A 20,337-nucleotide genomic window follows, 5' to 3' on the forward strand; every position below is an offset into this window, starting at 1 on the left:
GAATTTCAGTGGTGTGACACACAGTTCTTTTAGAATTTGCACTACAAATATGGCACTGTCTTCCTTGAGTATCTTCCTCTCAGATAACCAGAATTTTTAAATAACCGGCACCCCCTATTCCCCACTCATGCCAGATAATAGAGATTTTACTGTAGATAACTTCTTGCCATAGGTGCTGAGATTGCAAGCTCCAGAAACCTCTAGCTCTTTTTGTATCTTACACACTGTACAAATTTAAAATTTTCTCAAAAAATGGTTTAGTAATGATACATTTCCCTTCTATTAATCAAGTTTAGTGATCCAAAAAGAAAGAATGAAAAACTTCATTTAGTGACAAGTGTTCATAAAAAGTATTGAGACGAAAGTTGAGACTGAGCTACATTAAGGGGAAAAAAGGATCAGTATATTTTAATATATTTAAATAGTGAAGAGTTCCTTTACTATTAGACTGCACAATAAGAGGCTTTCTATAGAAGTTCAGTTTTTTGTACCAATAGAAATTCTTTCCCTGTGATCATTTTAATCCAGTGCCAGAAGCATGTTGACCTTGTTCAACATCACAAGTCTCAGACCCCCTCCCTCAGAAATATATTTAATAGGAAAACAACTGGCAGCTACTACAACGAAATAGTGTTGCCCTGCCTGCCTTCCTTGGCTTGTCTACACAGCTTTTGTACTTCTTTACTGCATTAAAAACAGATATGGTTAATAGAGTACAATCAGTGGAGATGCTAGTGATTAAAGATGTCTAGTCTATTTCCGATATAAACACTTTTTCAATGGAATAACACCCTAGTGTGGACAAAGTTATTCTGGTACAATGGTATTCTTGATTGAAACTGGCTATGACAATATACATGTTGCTGCCATTTAGTTATAAAGTGATATAGGACCATAGGAAAGTAGAGCTTGAAGAAACTTCACAAGGTCATCTACAGCCACAGAGAAAAGCCCACCTCTATTTTCTCTGTAATCACCCTTCAGGTATCTGAAGACTGTTGCACTCTGCTAGACTCTCTCTAATGTGTCCATATCCTTCTTGAAGTGTGGGGCCCAAAACTGGACAAAATGATTCAGCGTTCATGATGCCTCACCTGAAGTGAGTGGAAGAATCACTTCCCTTGATTTGCAAGTGACGCTCCTATTAATACAAGTTACAGCACTACACAAATGACCTTTTATGTCACCATTGATGGAAAGCAGCTGCCATTTTGAATCAGAAAGGTATTTTTAAGGCAGTACAGTTTTGGAACATGAAATTCATCTTCCCAGTTTTTTACTTTCTGCAGCAGGGAGCAATTCTGTAGTCAAAACATAATTTTGCAGATACACATTGTTGAGCACGTGCCCACTCCATCCTAAATTAGTATTTAATAGAAAAGTCATGGACAGAACACAAAATACTATAAAACAGGTTTTTGATTAAGCTTCTATCCATAGCAAATCAACATACTTATTGAAATTTGGCTACACTGTTGCTCCACAACATTGAAAAAGCAAACAAATCACAAAACCAATTATTAGAATATAATTTTTTTTTAATTTTTATAAATAACTTATCTGTTACAAAGACAGTTTACCCAGCTAAATCACAAAACCATCAACTCAAGATATCCAAATTAGGTTTTATTAATAAAACAGGTAAAAACTGATTTGTCAATCTTCACATAGAACTGCAGATGAAGCTGAAAAACAAGGCCCCATTTTTATACACAAAATGCATTAAATGCAAGTGCTTTGAGTCTACTGCCTAATTACCTGGGATTGACATTGTCTTCCCATATAAAAAATGCAAAGCCTTCAAAACAAAGGCCTTTGTGCATTCACATAGATCACTTGTAAAATTCCTATTTAAAAAAAAAATGTCCACTGGCAAATGTTTACAGTGGGTGACAGTCTACTTTGTCTCTTGCCTTTTGCTACATTTTTAGCATTCCCTCCAGCCTAAGTGTTGCTACATAATTCTTTACATGCTTTTAAGCATACTGTAATTCCATTTCTTGATTTCAGTTGCATACATTCCATCATGTGAACATTTTCCTTTAAGAAACAGATTATCAAAATATAGAGATGCTTGAGGTTGCTTCAGTGTTCAAGTCTGCTTGATTTCTCTTTTCCAGCCTTTATTTCAGTTGTCCTAAATATTGCTATCCTTTGTTTCTATAAATACAAGACTTCTCCACCAAGTCAGGTTTAGAAACTGGCTGCCAAGACAGGAAAGCATTTAAAGTTCTTGAATGAAGTTGTATGATGCTGCTGATGCTGCTGATTTTAGCACTGGATGTACTTCCCCAATAAATCTCTCTTCAAGAGTCTGCAAGATACCAGCAGTTGAAGCAAGCTTAAATCGGATGCCGATCCATTGGTGGGTCGAAAGTTCCATAGTTTGAGTTTCCTTGTGCCAGACAAAACATTACCTAGTGTCACCCACCGTAAAACTCAGTGTACAGAGTGAACTATATGTTAACTTCCAACTTTTCCTGCATTTTTACCACACTGCATCTGCAGGTCTTCACAGATCATCAGCATTTACAACAGCAATGTACAGAACGAGCAGAGGAAAGCTATTTTGTGCATAGTTTCTTATTAATGCTCTTACTTTAAGGCATTGCTTCTCTTGGATAAAAGCTTAAAAAAAGGGACATGATCGTGCTTAATCACTTAAAGGGAAAAAGAGTTAACAAAAAAAGACTATTACACTATACATACAGAAGTACAAGAAAATAATAAAGGTGAAGAAAAGAAATCACTTAAAGCAGGCTCTAGAGCTATGTACAGTAGGAAAAGCTTTGGGATATTTCACGGTGTATATTGTACAGACAAGGCATGCAGTTTTTCCTTTTCTTTTTTAGACAGGATTGTACTGATTTTGGCTTCACAGAGCAGAGACATTTCCAGGGAAGACAGGGCAAAGAGTACCACTGATTTGTGAAGTTCTTCCCCTACTTAAAGGCACTATGTGGCAGCAAACAGTTTAAATAATTAAACCTTGATCATCTTAATTTCCTCCGTGTATGTAGTGTTTCAATGAAAGCTCCAAAAACAAAAATGTTAACATTCTATTCCTTTCCCCTGTCAAAATTCAGTAGTGACATTGGGGGGTTGGGGGGAGAGAGACAGAGAGAGAGGGGGATGGGGAACACCCAAGCACTGAACACGGTGAGACTGGGGTAATGGTAATACTGTACATGGTTTAGGCAGCTGGCAACCAAGTCCTTCAGCAGATTACCTTTCAGCTGATGAATTTCAACTGCCTGCGACACAACACTGAGGTATCATTAGCTCTGTGGGCTGATAATTAACATTAGCAAAACACCATCTTGTCACACCTTCAATTTTACAAAATCCTATGCATAAATGATTTTTTTCTCCAATGACTGAACAGTCCCTTGCAGGTTTGTTATGGTTTTACAGAAGATAATGGGCCTGCTGGCTCAGAAATGCCTGGGCATTTCACACTGTTCACAACGGATTAAGGCCGGATGATTTAAAAATGTACAGGCAGTACAACTCCACTGAGCTCCCTCATCTTCGTCTGTGTCTGGAGCAGTCTTTGGTGTTTTCACAATGGACCTTTGATCTGTAGGTGTGAAAAGATGAACAGTTACTAAACAAGAACTACAGGGAATAGGTTTGGAAGCGATTTTTTATTCACTAAGCTGATTTTTTTTTTTTTATACCTATGAAAACTATGCAATTTCTGAAATACCGTTGCCTGTAATTTACTTATTGTTCAGCCAAATGATATGCAGTGAAAGTACAAGCAGGGCTGCTAGCTGTCAGTAAAAAAAACAAAACAAAACAGCTAAAAATGGCTGTCAATATACGCCATAAAAAACAAATTTCAGCGGTCAGTAAAAACACTACAGAGATGTAGCTTAAAGCTGTGACAGACAGAGCGGCACAACACTATTTGGTGTTCTCTCAGCCATGTGCTGTGCTTCTGTCTCACAGGCTGGCTGTAATAGGACATGGGGCAGTAAGGCTAAGTGGGAGGAACCCAAAAACATTTTTTTTTACTGCAAACTTTTTATTGAGAACCAAACTTTTTTTTTATTACAGTTGATGTTAAACCCCTACATTTGAACCCAACCCTTCTAACTGGGGGCTGCCAGCAGGACAGGGCCTGGCAGAAGAATTATATTACAGCCCCTAACAGTCTATGAATATTTATGTTATGTAAAACATTCATCAGTAAAAGAAATTGTCAGTAAAAAAAAAATTGTTTGGCTGTCAGTAAAAAGCTTGCAGCTAGTCAGTAAAAATAATGATAAAAAAATAAATCTTGGGTTGGCAATGCTGAGTACAAGTTAAGTCTCTCACCCACATTTCCATCCTCACTATCTTCCTCAATTCTTTAGCATGCTGGAGTATTAACCAAAAGAATGAACCAGTAACAGGAGGCGGCAGAAAGGAGAGCATTACAGAGTCATAAAATTATCTAATATTTCTTTAGATTTTTAACAAGCAAAAAAATGTATATGTCTAGCTCCAAAGACCACTGAAGAGGATGATTTCAAAAAGCACCTTATGGTAGTTTCTCCCTCTGCATCACTGTCCTTATGATTAGATTTGATCAGAAAGTTTTCCTAGTACAGTAAAATCTCTGATATCCAGCATCCTGATATCCTGGCATCTGATATCCTAAAAACTAGCCAAATGCCTGTCAAGAATGACGGGGGGAGGAGGGGGAAGCAGGAGAGCAGGTGGGGATGGAGCTCCATGCCCACCTGTCCAGGCCCACTCTCCCCTTCCCTCCTGCTGCTTGGGGTCCAGGTCCACTGCCCCACTCCAGTGCAGGGGGGGAGGAGTGGGCCCAGGCCCAATGTGGGGGAGGACCGGGCCTGAGGATGGGGAGAAGCTGGGCCACCATGGCGGGGGCCCCCCCCCCCCCGCACTGCTGCAGTAGGCTAGCTTTTCCCCCACCTTTGGCCTGCTTGTCCTCCGCCCCATGTTGGGGCTGGGCCCACTCCTCCCCTTCCCCCACCACCATGGTGTGCCCGCTCCTCCCCCCACCACTACCACATCGGCCCTGCAGGTGGAGAAGACGGAAGCAGGGAGAGGTGGGCCGAGACCAGTGCCAATGGCCTTGCCCCCCCCACGGCATCCCGACCCCAGTCCCTCCATGCTGCTGCCTCCGCCGCCACCTCCAAGGAGCAAGAGGAATGAGGCTAGCTCCAGTGGCATTCCCCCCTTCCTTGCCCCACTGTTGCCACCTGCAGAGAGCAGAGTGGGGGGGGGAAGGTCAGTTCTGCTGTCCTCTCCATTGCCGCTGACTCCAGGGAGCAGGGCAGGGGGCACCCCCCACCCTGTCCCGTGTCCCCACCATCATGGCGGCGCTTCGCCGCCTCCTGTCCAAACACTTTTTCGCACTTTGATTGGCTGTTCGTCAGGCAACCAGAGTGCGAAAAAAGCATTATGGACAGACACACAGAAAGATTAGGGCTTTTATAATATATTTATATTTCTGGTTGTTGCTCCTGCACGCTGAACAACAGCAACACTGGGTAGTGGATGGTGGTGGCAGCTGCACGAGGAGCAGCGGAGGGTAGTGGGTGGTGGCAGTGACTGGTGCATGCGAGCTCCCCCTACCCATCCAGCCAGAAATTCCGCTTAATAGAGTGTGCCAGTTAGTAAAATCCCAGATAACAGGGATTTTACTGTATTTATCTTCAAACATACTTACTAAAAATTAAGTCCATTTTTGTCATACCCCTGGTTCACATGAACTTTCCTCTTCATGACATTTTCCATATTGGAAAACTGTTCATTTCCCCCATATTTTTCTTCCCACTGCAATATTTACTTTCTTAAACTAAACAAACCTATTTCAGACTTTACATACATGTTTTCTTATCTTTGTTACTTTCCTCTGGACTCTGTTTGTTTAATACTAATTAGACTGAGATGCTGGACAGGAGTTTGGATATTTCAAATATTTCTTAAACTATTTAATAAAATACTTGAAAAAAATCAGATTCAGGAACTGCCAAACTTACTAACACGGTTTCTAGATAAAATGCACTCAAATCTGTCCACAGAAATTCCTTGTCTGCCCCTGCTCTTCTTTTAGCCGGAACTACACTTAGTATCCTACTACTACAGAATTAAAGAAAAGTTAAACTGAATTTAAAATACACCCAAAAAAATATTTAAATACAGAAAAACAGTTCACTATACTAGCTCAGGCTCGGTTTTCAGTTCCTGGAAATACACCACCTCTTATCCTTTCAGACCTGGCAGACTAGAAAGTTGAAGTTTCATTCTAACCATTAGGAATTACTAATGTGCACTCTCTCTTCATAACTCATTGTAGAAAGGTGTTTCCCAACCCAGGTTTCATGTGTTTTCTCTCAGAAAACAGATCTTAAATGCTAAATGTTATAAATATCTTTAAAAATGAGAAGCCCATAGTAATTTGAAATTATTGCAATAAATGTTTTAACATATACCTGAAGGCTATTAAGCCCCAATAAATATTCTGAATAATATCTGATACCCAGTTTACTCAGCAAGTGTCACTAACCAATCCAAACATGTCTGTTTTTACTATAAACCACTTAATTTTACCCTCTTTTCTATATTTCTGGCACCAGCCCTCAGGCCACACATTCAGCTCATTAATGGGCTGGAAGTATGGTTGCAGATGAGTTAGTTGACTTTCCAGAAAAAAGGAATCGTGTCACATCTACAAAGCATTTATCTTTCACTGTTCTAGAGACAGGAAAGTCTACCCCTACTTCTACACGTTGGTACATATGTAACAAATATGCTGGTTCCTTGGACTTCAGGTGCTAGAAATGAAACAGTGCAATTGTGCTTAAACTAGTATTACAGCCAGATTTAATAAATACAATACCTTTGGGTTTTGGTGGCACAGGACCTAAAAATCCAATATTGTCATAAAAATTATGAATAGCGCTGGGATTAAAATGTGGTCCTAAGGAAAAAAAAAAAAAAAAAGAACAGACAGTTTTTAAAATGCTGTTGAGAGAAAATAATAATTAATTTCCTACAACTGTTAAAATAATATTAATACCATGCACTCCATTAGCACCTTTCATACTAACACGTCAATCAATGCAGGTCTGAGTGAGATGTTACTGGTGTCCATGACAGGGTAAGTAACTTATCAACTCAAGTTACATAACAAACTAGAGGTCACAAATCCTGACTTAAATCCCCAGCTCCAGCTGACAGACTGAACTCTTATAATAGATTTAAATGTTCTACTTGAAAACATATTTGTGACTTTCACCTGCTTCCAATATACTTCTTTTAAAAAATAACAATGAAAAGCACCACCCAAAATAAACATTAGATATGTTTAGATTTAACAATTACATATATAGAAGCTGTGAACTCCTTATCTGTACAGTGAAACACATTTAGCCACACAATGCATTTCTGAGCTGTTCATACAGAAACCACTGAAATCAAATTCCATGATTTCATGAGATTAAACTGAGCTTCACAAGTACTTTTTGTTTTTAATTTTATCTTTAAAGAAAACATTTGCATGCAGTGCCCTTTGAAACAGCCTATATGCAAAATATGGTCTTTCAAATGCCAACCTTTATAGCATTACAGGTCCTTAAGCAAATCTATTCTAACAGCCAAGCAGATCAAAGTAAAACATTTTACCAAGAAATCTGATTTAATTTTTCAGATGTCAGCATGGCCAGCCATCTTCTCTTTTTCTGTTTCTCAACTACATTCAGAGGCTGAAGACTTTGCTACAGTCTTCACTATAGCTCTGTTTTCTTTCTTCTTACCTGCAGGTAACAAGCTTGGTTTCTCCATGACCAAAGAATCCAGAAACATGAGAGAGGGGAAAAAATACACTACATGTTCCTGCAGATGAGGAAGGAGGAAAAGGGAGAGCATACTGGAGGCAAATCTGAAGCACAATTTTAATTCCTTGAAGAGATGAGATTAGGAAGTGAAAAAACATGTAAATGCATGGCCACATACTCAGAGATCATTCTTCATTCACTAATAATTCAAAAGTAGCCAACCACATTTTTTCCAACTTTATGAAAGAATTTCCTTCTAAATGTATGCCAAGCATGTTATAAATTTCAACCCCAGATTTTTTAGGGCAAGGGGGGAGTAGGAAGATGAATGAGGTGGTATTAGAGAAATAAAGCCAACAAGAAACAAAGGACTGGAATTATATCACTTTTGTAATTATATTTTATTCTATTAATGTGATGATTACACAAGCAATTCGATTCATGTTAACCAATTATAACTTAGCCTGCTTTTTGACATATTCATTTTGAAAGGTGGGGAAAGAAAATATAAGCCAGGAATATTGATGCACTGAGAGAACATACTATACCTCTTGCTTGAAAAAGATCAATTTCTTTGGTTAGACAATCTATGTCTATCTGCAGTTGTCTGTTACAACTTCTTAACTGTTGCATCTCTTCCAGCTGAAAAAATAAATCTGCCTGTTAGACTGGATTTTCCAATTTCATCATCATCAGTCAGGTGGATACACATTTACACTTATTTTTGGACTGGAAATGCAAGGTTCACCCCTCATTAAGGTCTGATTGGTGCCTCTTTCAGGCCAAGAGCAAGAGAATCACAGGTGCTCACAAAAGTGCAAAGGCTTAATTTAACTACTGCTGCTTCTTAGTCTAAAAACTGATTGGTTGGTTTCAGATTTGAGCTACTAAACATTCACTTTCCCAACAAACTGATGGCTGGACAAACCATCTTTTGCCCCTGAAATCTGATATGCTGGCTCCAAAACATCACCTCCTTTTGGATTATTCTCAGAGATTACCTCGGTGTACTGTGACAAGAGACAGATGAAGCACGAGAGGAGGTGGCTGGAGTGCTGGTGATGGAAGCTGTGCTATGAATCTGAGACTGTAGGCTGAAACTAATTATTCATGCCTTTCAGACCTCCAGAATGGATTATTAGAATACATTCTCCTTGGGGCTCCCCTTGAAAGCCACTGAGAAAGATCGGTTAGCACAGACCCCCAACTTCCAATTTAGTGGTTCTTGCTACCTGGAGCATAATGCTTGCTCTTTGAACCATGGTGGTTACCAGTTTAAGCCCAGATAGAATGTTTAATACACAGACTGGAATAAAAAGTGCCATTAAATGAAAAACCGTGCCATTTGATGGATCACGCTTATGATTTTCAATTGTGCAGCCTACAGAGGTTTTGACTTACAGAAGGAATTTGCGAAACAGAATTCGATCTTTCCGGGCGCCTTCGTGTTAAATTATTCTCCATTTCATTAACTTCTGTTTTTAGTTTATCCAGCTTTTTCTTTTGAATCTCGAGTTCTCGTTGAAGTCGTTCCATCCTGGCCTTCTGGTGTATCAGTAAAGCTGTAATACATAAAGTCCCATTTTACCTAATTAATTTTCCTCCATAAAGCAACATTTGATAAAGATGAAAGTTAATGTCTCCTGCGAAAAATGTAAACAAAAAAATGCTGTAAGAATGCTATTTCATGCTCTTCACAGGAAAACCTTTGCCATAAGAGACCACACATACCAGTATAACTGTATATAAAACACAAATCAAGTATCTTTATTCAAATCTCACCTCAGAAAGAAAAAGCTAAACAATATATCTTAACAGGACACAATTAAAATTTTAGCTTAAAATTACATGTTGTGAAAACAAGCTTTTACAAAAACCTAAAGATTAAGCTCTTCATGAAAGAATGAGAAGAGCTAGCAACAAATGTCTCTTTGAACTAGACATGTGCCAAATAATATTCTAGCAATATACTATATGAAGAAGATAAAAAAGAATGCTTCTCCTACAAGCTTTTCTTCACTGTACATCAGTATAAATGCAACTTAATGGCATGCCGTGGATTAAACAAACCATCCAGGTATTTTATTAAGAGGGCAGTGAAACTGGATTAAAAAAAAATCTGAAAATCCACAAGAAATATTGCTGCGTATCATATAATAATTACAGCAAATATGACACATTAAATTTATTTCTAACTTATAGCTTAGAACCATTATTTTCAGCTTCTGATTTCTGATGTTGTTTAGTGTCCTATCACAAGAAAAATGGTCTGCTATAAAAACAGTCAAGTTAGCAGTTAGGCCAGAGCATTTTAAAAACAGAATAGCATCTTAGAAAGTAGCAATATATTCAGTAGATTGATGTCCGTTTTAAAGTTGGCAAAGTATTAAGCATAGGGGATATTAAACTTTACCAAAATATTTCACAACCCAGCCATTCATCCAAACAAGAACCACTTACTTATTCATGTGATTTTGCTTCACTACTCAGACTGGAAAAAGAAACAATGAAATATACAACATATATAAGAAATGCTGGTTCACATACTAGGCAGCTAAAAACTTCATCTGAATTGGGGTGTAGGTTGTAGCCGTGTTGGTCTAAGGACATAGGCAGACAAGGTTCTTTGGGTGAATCTGATATCTTTTAGTTGGTCTAATAAAAGATATCAGATTCACCCAAAGAACCTTGTCATTTGAACTGGGACACTTGACAGAAATTATGGCTACATTTGAAGTAGTATACATGTATATTCTGACAGTTTTATTTGCAAATAGCAATAAGACTACCTAACTCAGGGTTAGTGAAGAAAGCACACGCTGCCCATTGCAACTAAATTGTTCAGGTAACTCTGCAAATGAAATGCAAGCTACAAAGCCACGTTTCTACACCTACTGATCACCGCTTGTTTGCTGAATCACTATTACCAGTTACCCGCTTCCTTCTCTGTACCTATTTGCTTGCTAACTGCCTACATTTTTTTAGACTGCTGATCCTTTGAAGCGTGTCATGAGGTGTGAGGAGATAAGCAGATAAGCTAAGCAGGTAAGCCAGACTCAGGACAATCCTGCATCTCTACCGTAAGGAGATCACCACTGCAATGTATAAATTATTTTTTGAAACTGGGTCTGGGTGTCTGTCAATTAAGGATTACTTGGTATCAGTCATGGATTACCCAATTCACAAAAGATATGGAGGGGTGCCTTGAGTCCAAAAAGGTGGAATATCTTTTAGACTGTAGATCAGTGATTTTCAATCAGGGGTCTGTGGCACCATGGGTGCCACAAGATCTTTTGGAGGGTGGCACAGGAAGTGTGAGGAGATAAGATCAGGCTTGAGCTCCAGGTGTGAAGAGATGAACCGATAAGGGCAGGCTCAGGTTCTCTATGCCTGGCTGCTCCACTGCTCCCAGTCTAGCCCCTCTGCAAGGAGGTAAGCAGTATAATAAATTAACTAGTTTTTTTAAATGGGGTGCTGCTCAATTCACAAAAGTTATGGAGGAGTACCTTTAGTCTGATGACGGACGCCCTGGAATTAAAAAGGCTGAGAGCCACTGCTGTAAATGTTCTGTGCGTGGATTATCCAATCCTATCCCATGGTTGCACAGTATCAAGCACCATGAGGTCCCAACACAATTCAGTCTGGTCCTTATATAATAAGTTATAAAATGTACTGAAGCAACTCCAAACAACAGCTGCTTCAATTTCTCTAGTCTGACAGACACGACATGTTTAAGACCAACTTAGACACAAGGCATGGAACCAGCCACAGTGGCACTCCAGTTAAGGTTGCAATATCATTTTTATATAATACAAGTTCATGGGATCATAGTAAAGTAGGGCTGGCTGGAAGGAACCTCACAACATCATCTAGTCCAAACCCCTGTTTGAGGCAGGATCCAGTCCTGATTAACCACCACAGCCAGGCATCTGTCCAACCTACTCTTGAAAATGTCCCACGATGGAGATTAGGATGGATAAAAATAATTTTTTTTTTAAATCAGATGTTTTTATTTAAATCAGATTTTTTTATTTAATTGTATTTTTTATTTTTAAGATTAAAAAAATAAACCTATTTAAAAACAGTTTTAATTTATGTTAAAGCTCAAAGATATCATCATGGAATATGGTTTATAACTTATACACTATTTGAGACTATATGTTCATGTAACCTTTTTAAATACGTTTTATAAATAGGTCACAACAGGCCATGGACTATATTAGGGGCCCAATCTTATGGGGTCCCAGAAGCAACTCTATAGGTTAGTAAAGATTAAAGAAAACCACACTACCCAGTGGGGCTCAGTCTAAAACACTGGTTCTCGCACCAATTTAACCCCTGCGTCATTCTCTGCAATGTTGCATTCTAATCAATCATTTCCCAGTTTGTGTTTGTGTTTGTGCATGCTGTTAGTCCATTGCAAGTGCAGGAATTTCCACTTGTTGATTGTAGATCTTTATTCCAGTCTATCCAGGTCATTTTGGATCTCAGCCCTGCCCTCCAAATGTCTACAACTGCATTGAACTTGGTGCCATATGTATGCTTGCAGAGTGTGTGCTCCAATTATCCAAATCATTAATGAAGATACTGAATATTATGAGACCCATAAGAGACTTGATACCTCTCTCCCACTTAAACACTGAGCCATGGATGACTCCTTTGAGAATGATGATCCAGCCAGGTTTGTATCCACTTTTTAGTACTTTCCTCTAGTCTATGTTTTGTTAGCTTGTTAATAAGAATGAAAGACTGTCAAAAGCCTTGGTAAATTCAAGGTATAATCATATCGATGGCTCTCCTACTAACCAAGGAGCCTTTCACCACAGAAATCAGGTTGGACAGGTATGACTTTGGTTTTGGTGAATCCATGTTGGCTCTTCCTGATCACCTTGTTCTTCCCTAGGTGCTTCACAACAGATTCTTTGAGGACTTGCTCCATAATCTTTCTAGATATTAAGGTCAGGCTGACTGGTCTGAAATTCCCAGACTTCCTTCTTCCCTTTCTTAGAAATAGGCCTACATTTGCCCTTTTCCAATCATTCAAGAGCTCCATGACCTCCAGGAGCTCTCAGAGGATTAGCTAATGGCTTTGAAATTACCTCAGCCACCACCTTCAGTACCCTAGGGTGCATCCTATCTGGACCTAATGACTTGAAAGCATCTAGCTTCTCTAAGCACTCTTCCACTACTCTAGGCCAGAGGTTCTCAAACTGGCCCATGAGCTCCATTCAGGTGGTCTGCAGAAAGGCTGCAGAACAATCGAGAATATCTGTATTTGTAAAGTAAGACTACTGATATTAAAATATGAGTTGTGTGCTTAGTTTTGTAGAACAAAAACAAAATTTAAGTGGTCTGCCAAGACCCACAGCAATTTTCAAGTGGTCTGTGAAAAAAAAAGTTTGAGAACCACTGCTCTAGGCTATTTGTCTCCTTCACTATCTTTGCTGCTAACGATACTCATCATCTGGTAGCTACCCCTAATTTTCTGAACACTGAAATAAAAAGCATTCATTTGACTCCCCAGGTATCTCTCCACTTTCATCCCCCTTCTCTCTCTCCCCCCTGCCTGTCTCTCACCCATTGACTCTTCAATCTACATTTTCACTGGCTACCTGTCTTGTAAGCATACCAGTCCAGCCGCTGGCTTTTTTTATTTTCATTCCATCCAGGAACAGCACACACCAACTGCTGAAACTTCCTTAGCCTGACGAAGGGTTTTTGAACCCTAAAGCTTGCTTAATAACTATTCTCCTCCATTTGGGTTGGTAATAAAAGATATCAGATTAACCCAAAGAACCTTGTCTGCTTAAATAACTTCAGGCTTTTCTGAATCATCTGTAATTACACTAACTTCTGCATTCAGCCTCAGACTTCCTAATTTTTTTCCTATATGCCCAAGTGATACTCCTAAACTCTTCCCTAGTACTATGACCAAGTTGCCACTTTTTGTAGGATTCCTTCTTGAATTTCAAGTCATTGAAGAGACTGCTGCCTAACCAGGCCGGCTGCTGCTGCCTAACCAGGCTGGCCTCCTGTTGCCCTTCCCATTCTTTCATCATATCTGGAGAACCTTAAAAAGGCCTCCTTAAAGTATAGCCAGCTCTCCTGAACTCTTTCTCCTCTTCAGCTTCCTTTCCAGGGGATGATGTTCACCAGTTCCCTGAGTCTGTTAAACTCTGCTTTTTTGGAGTCAGCTGCTTGCCTTCACAATCTTAAACGCTATCATTTTGTGGTCACGGTCACACAAGTGGCCTTCCACCTTCACATTCTCAACCAATTCCTCCCTGATCATGAGTAGCAAGTTGAGAAAAGCTTCCTTCCTAGTTGGCCTCTACTACCTGTGCCAAAACTTATCCCCAACACACTACAAGAAGTTGCTGAGCTGCTTTTTTATGCACTGCTGTGTTTCCCTCCCAGCAGATGACACAGTAGTTAAAGCCCCCATGAAAACCAGGCCCCATGATTCAGAAGCTTTAATCAATTGTTTAAAAGAAGGACTTGCCCACCTCCTCCTCCTTGTTTGGTGGCCTGTAGTAGGCTCCTACCAGATATCCTGCTATTCTTCCCTCTGGCCTTTACCCAGAGGCTTTCAACAAGCCTACCTTTCACTTCATACTGCACCTCAGAACATGTGTACATCGTCTTTATAAATAGGATACCTCATCCTTTTTCCCCTTGCCTGTCCTTCCTGAACAAGTAATACCCATTCATGACTGTACTCCAGCCATGTGAACTATCCCAACACATCTCCATAATCCCCAAGTACCTAATTCTTCGATTGTACTAGGACTGCCAATTCTTCCTGTTTATTCCCCATACTTCTCACATTAGTATATGAACACTTCAGGTATCTAACCAATTGTCTTGTCTCTTCTCCTTGAGAACATTGCTAAGGCTTCTGCTATTGCTTTCCCTTACTGAATTTTTATCCATGTCCCCTAGCTCTTCCCTTACTTCCTAGCTTTCATCTCCATCGCCCAGTGAATCTAATTTAAAGCCCTCTTCACAAAGTTAGCAAGCCTATATTTGAAGGAACTCCTCCCAAGAGTCCATCTTCTTGAAACACCACCCCATGGTTGAGGTCGAAGCCCTGTTGGTGACACCATCTACACAGCCATGTGTTGACCTCCAAGATGCATTTGCTGCTAGCTGAGCCTTTATCCTTGACTGGAAGGATAAGTGAGACAAGCACCTGGGCTGCCATCCCAAGCTGTGTAATCACTTTTGACATGATCATAGTTTTCACTTTAAAAAAATTCACATTCATACAAAAATTGGCTTAAAACTTTTAGCATTTGAAGTTGTGGGAAAGAGTTTGTTGCAAAACAGGGGTCATTTCAACAAAGTCCTCAGAAACAACTTCTCCTTCCCAATTACATTTTTACTCTTAAAATTTGCACAATTTTTTTCCATACAAGTTTTTATATGGTCTCTTACTGCATAACAGTCCCCTCTTTAAGTAAATGTGAAGCCTATGAAATGCAGAGAAGCATCTATCAGCTATGATCTCATGCTGCTACCCTTGTGGGAGAGCAGTTCATCTTTCTCTTCCCTACAGAGCAATATATTGGTAGTCAGCTTACTGAAATATTACCTAGGCATTTCTGAAAAGGCTATGGACAGAACTTGGATTTGTTATATGACTGAAGTGCTCTGTTTAGCCCCATTGCCAGCTGAAATTAATCTTATAAAGTTGATTTGTCCTGGGAATAAATCACCCCTGGTGTTCCCAGAATGAGAGATTTCAAAAAGAAAAAAAGCCTTGTGTTAAAACAACCAATGAGGACCAACAGGCTTCCCATATCATATTGGACAAGGCTCTTAAGCTAGATTTTCTTAAAGCATATATCATTTTGAGGTCTGTCTAGAAAACATCCCGGCTTTATGAGACTTTGAGGGAAGCGGAGTCTTTTGGCTTATGCACAGAAATGAGATACTGGAGACCTGGGTTCAAATTTATGACTTGACTACTGATTTCACATGGGATCAAAGCCAAGTCACAAAAACCTCAACATCCCTATCATTAGGGAAAAAGTGTATTAATTCAAAATAGCTAACTTGACGAAAAAAATCTGTGAGAAGACAACTCATTTTGTAGTTTTCTCACAAGTCTATGCACGCTGATGCAATGTGACAGTCTTTAATTCATAATCACATACTAGATTTCCTCCTTCCAGATAGAGTCCTTGGTAATCACATATACTGAGACCATCTTCAGATGAATCAGGGCTATGCGATCAATAAGACTGACAACTCCAGAAAGAGTAAGTTTTCACAAGTTAAAGCCAGTCAGAAATCATACTGAAGAAATAGATTCAGACCATATGAAGATCTACATTAAAAAGATTAATATAATTAAATATATCTTAATTCCATCTTCACCATACCTTCACATTCAAGTCAGACCACTGCCTCCACCTGGGCTTCAATGGAAGTACATCACAGACACCTAAGGACAGGTAGTCCTTTTCTCATTTTTAGTGTTACTAACTGTTGGCAAGGGAAACTGAATGAAAAAATTCAGCTTGGTTAATGGCAGTTACAGACTGGAGCACATTCAGTAGCTCTATGGATAAGCCTTATGCGCATTCCAATGGCGTACAGCTATGAGGGGGACTGGGCATGTTAAGTGCATATAGAAACTTTTGAAAAATGTCCTGCCACACTAATAAAACTTCTATGGATCCAGTATGAATAAAACTTCACAGGCTTACAAAATTTTACTAGTTGAAATCTTCAAAAATCCCTAACTATCAGCCTGTAGCCTCAGCTTGGCTCCTCCAATTCTTATAAGGTTGTTGAAGACCCTTATGCATTCCTAAAGCCTGCCATTTTTTCTGTGCCCACCACCACTCCAAAATCTGTAGCTATACATTCCAACAGATCAGTGATGCCCAACTTTTTTCCCCCTGAAGGGCAGACAAACAGTACCAGATCCATTTGTGGGCTGGATTCAGTCTGTAGGCCTGATCCACTGTGCAGTGCTGGTCTGGCCAGGCCCTGATGCAGCAGCATTGGGCCCCACCAAGGCTGTTTCTGTATGACTACTTTGGGCCCTGGCTTGATCCAACCACATGGGAACAGGGCCCGATTCTTCTGTGTTGGGGCAGCATGGCTAGGGCCAATCCAGTTACATGGGGCCTGGAAATTTGGCAGCAGGGTTAATCTGGCAATTAACATTGCCACTATTCCCCATAGCCATGTCTAGATCTGTGGGCTGAATTATATGGTTCCGTCAGCTAGGGGCTGAGCAACCCTGCAGCAGACTGTTTCGCTAACACCATATAGTGTACTTGTTTCCAAGTAGGAGATCACACTGGAAAAAGGCAGCTTAGGGAGAGGTAATATACTATAAGCACCCTAGATGCACCTTAGGGTAGAGATGAAGAGTTTAAGGCTGGGATGGGCAGATGGTGTCACCTTGAGGCCGTTACAGATACTATGCAATTAACTAGTTAACTGTACAATTATCTTGAGACCAGCTATATTTGCAAAGTAGATTTATAGATTGTAAGGTGCTGGAAGGGACCATGCCAGATCATCAGGTCCAGCCCCCTACAGTAGGCAGGAGTCAGGTGACCCCAGCAAGGTGCCTGTCCAGTCTCCTCTTAAAAGAATTCCAGGGTAGGTGATTGCACCACCTCTGGGGGAAGCTTATTACACAGTCTGGACACCCTAACTGTGAAGGAAGTTTTTCTAGTGTTAAGTGTGAAACAGTCTTCCAGGACTTTGTGGCCATTACTCACGGTTTTCCCTAAGGGTGCCCTGGTGAACAGTTGTTCGCCAAGTCCTTGATGTATTCCCCTGATGTAGCAGTAAGCTGCTACCGAGTCCCCTCTCAGCCTTCTCTATTTTAAGGCTGAACAGACCCAAATCCCTCAGCCTTTCCTCATATGGCTTGTCTTGCAAGTCTCTGATCATACGGGTGGCCTTTCTCTGGACTCTCTCAAGCTTTCCCTCATCCTTGTTGAAGTGTGGTGCCCAGAACTGGATACAGTGCTCCAGCTGTGGTCTCACCAATGCTGAGTAAAGTAGAAGAATCACTTCCTTGGTTTTGCTTGAGATGCATTGACTGATGCATGCCAGAATATTGTCTGGCCTGCTGGCTACCGTATCACACTGATGGCTCATGTTCATACTATGATCTATTATTATCCCTAACTCACTTTCAGTTGTGGTGCTAGTCAGTTTGGCCTTTTGGAAGTCTAGGTACACAATATCGACTTCCTCTCTCTTATCCAGTACTTATCACACCACAAAAACTCCAATGGGTAGGATTCTACTTGAATCGTGGTTTTATGGGTCTCTGGAAGCTCGCCAAGCCTGAGCTGCTCCAAACACACCAGGGCTTCCAGCGCCCCATGCACTGCCCCCAATGCCTTTTCCGGGTAGGGCCCTTGTACATGTGAGGAATAACCCTGTAATTTGTTATGTAGCAAACTAAAATACATGGGGTATGTTTTAGTTCACTACATAAAAAGTAATTTAAATCGACACATGCTGCCGAACATATACACTGTTACGAAATTTAATTGTAACATGCTGCCAATCGTGTACACTGTTACACATTTATGTCGTTAAAAAGGGCAATTAAACCACTAAAAGGATCAATTTCCTCATATGTACAAGGGCCCTCTTATTCTATGCCTATGAATAAGTCACAAGGTCAGACTTTTCACAAAATATGTCAAAATTATGTTCCTTTGCCTGTGTTTACATCCAGACAGCTGTACGTACCATTTTCAAGGGTGAGAAGTGTTGATTCCGTTATAGTATTCGGTCAAAGGATAACTAAAAATCCTGTATTTAAAGAATAGTTTTGCAATAAAAATTTAATTGCAAATGTTTTGCGGGTTTCAGCTAGTTGACTATATCAGCCAATGGGTGATATTTTTATACTAAGCTTTTACTGCTTAAGTAATTTGATCCAACCTGACCAAAAACATTTCTTCCATGAAGTTTGAAAAACTTACTTAGTTACCAATTTTGGCAACCAGAGAAAAGCAGTAAGGGGGAGAAGGAGGGAAGAGAAGGGATGATAATGGAAAACACTGAGAAAAGATTTTAGTTGTCAAAGGGAAAAAGCAAGCCAAGCTTCCAGCTCCCCCTAGTGACAATGGGAAAAAGTAAATTTGTCAGATGAAATGTTACAAATCCTAACTCTGATACCACAGGAACTAAACCACTAGTGTCACTTTAGGCACATTAGAAGAAGCGTTTAATAGCTGCTTAGTGGTTACTTGTTTACTCTCAGGGGAAAAAAGTCATCTTTTGAATTTTCTCTAGCTAACAAAGCACAAAGCCTGCTTTAACATCTGGATATTCTATTCCATATCATAGGGCATATCTACACGTGCGCTTTAAAGTGCATTAACCTATTTTAATACATGTTAAAGCATCACAAAAAACTGCATGCTTTTGCAAATGTGCATTAAAATAGGCTAATGCACCTTCTTCTCGTACCGCACACCGCACAATGGAGGTACTAAATTTAATGCACATTAGCAAAAGCACATTAAATGAATATGTAGACACACCCATAATGTACTACAGTTGAAGCAGAAACCAGATTTCATTTTTTTAACCACATAGTAAGCAAGGCTCTGCTTACCTCCAACTCATTTGTAAACCAGGCAGTGAATAACTCTCTCTGCCTTCCACTTACGAGTATTAAAAAGATCCCTGCGGTATGACATTATCCCCTTTAACAGCTGAAGTTTAAAATTTCTATGACATGTAAAGAATGACTAAAATTTTTGACCACCTTAAGACAAAGGTGGTATCAAGCTCTGGAAGATGAGAACTTACTGCTACTTTATAACAGAACTACTCAACTATCAACATTTATTTACAACTAGCTGAAACCCACAAAACATTTGTGATTAAATTTTTACTGCAAAAGTATTTCTTTAAAATGCAGGATTTTTAGTTATCCTTTGACTGAATACTTTAATAGAATCAAAACTTCTCATCCCAAAAAGGCTACATAAAGCTGTCCATGTGTAAACACAGGCTTAGGAATAATCTAATATTATAAAAGCCTTTGTCTGTCTGTAATGCTTGTGCTTTGGACAGACAGAGACACATGGCAGAGTGCCACCATGACAGCAGGGACTGACGGGCTGGAGTGGGGGGAGCAGGGGGGGACGACGGGGACTGGAACGCTGCCCTGATGGAAGGGACGGAGTGAGGCCACCCCCGCCCTCCCCTGCTCCTTGGAGGTAGCGGGAACGCAGGGTACTGGCTGCGCAGTGCTGGCCTCACCTCACCCCATAACAGCGGGGACTGGGGTCGGAGTCAGGGGGCAAGGCCAGCGGTGCCCCCCCTCCACCATGTGCCCTGGAGCCAGGGGCCGGAGCACCTGCCCCCTCAACAACAGCTGGCAGGGAAGGGGAAGCAGCAAGGAAGAGGGGAGGGAGGTAGGGGAGTGGGAAGGGGAGGGGAGTGACCGGTGGCTGTGCCCTGCCGCAACTGCCATAACCATCGCCACTGTTGGAGGCCCTGGCCCGAAGCAGTGGGGGGGGGGGCAGGGGGCGGCCCT

The 20,337-nt window shown here is 40.4% G+C and overlaps 1 protein-coding gene across 1 annotated transcript in view; it reads right to left on the reverse strand.

Annotated features, from left to right (window-relative positions):
• Positions 1–1,557: 1,557 nt before the first annotated feature.
• The window catches only part of TAB2 (TGF-beta activated kinase 1 (MAP3K7) binding protein 2), a 118,887-nt gene continuing 100,107 nt past the window's right edge, over positions 1,558–20,337 (reverse strand). The window contains exons 6-9 of the mRNA XM_025195067.1: positions 9,198–9,358; positions 8,345–8,438; positions 6,860–6,940; positions 1,558–3,580 (exon numbers count right to left, since the gene is read on the reverse strand). Coding sequence (XP_025050852.1) covers positions 3,435–3,580; positions 6,860–6,940; positions 8,345–8,438; positions 9,198–9,358 — 482 coding nt within the window. The 3' untranslated portion in view covers positions 1,558–3,434. The remainder of the gene's footprint in view (positions 3,581–6,859; positions 6,941–8,344; positions 8,439–9,197; positions 9,359–20,337) is intronic.

The sequence above is a fragment of the Alligator sinensis genome, unplaced genomic scaffold (genome assembly GCF_000455745.1).
Source record: "Alligator sinensis unplaced genomic scaffold, ASM45574v1 scaffold786_1, whole genome shotgun sequence".
NCBI classification, from domain to species: Eukaryota; Metazoa; Chordata; order Crocodylia; family Alligatoridae; genus Alligator; species Alligator sinensis.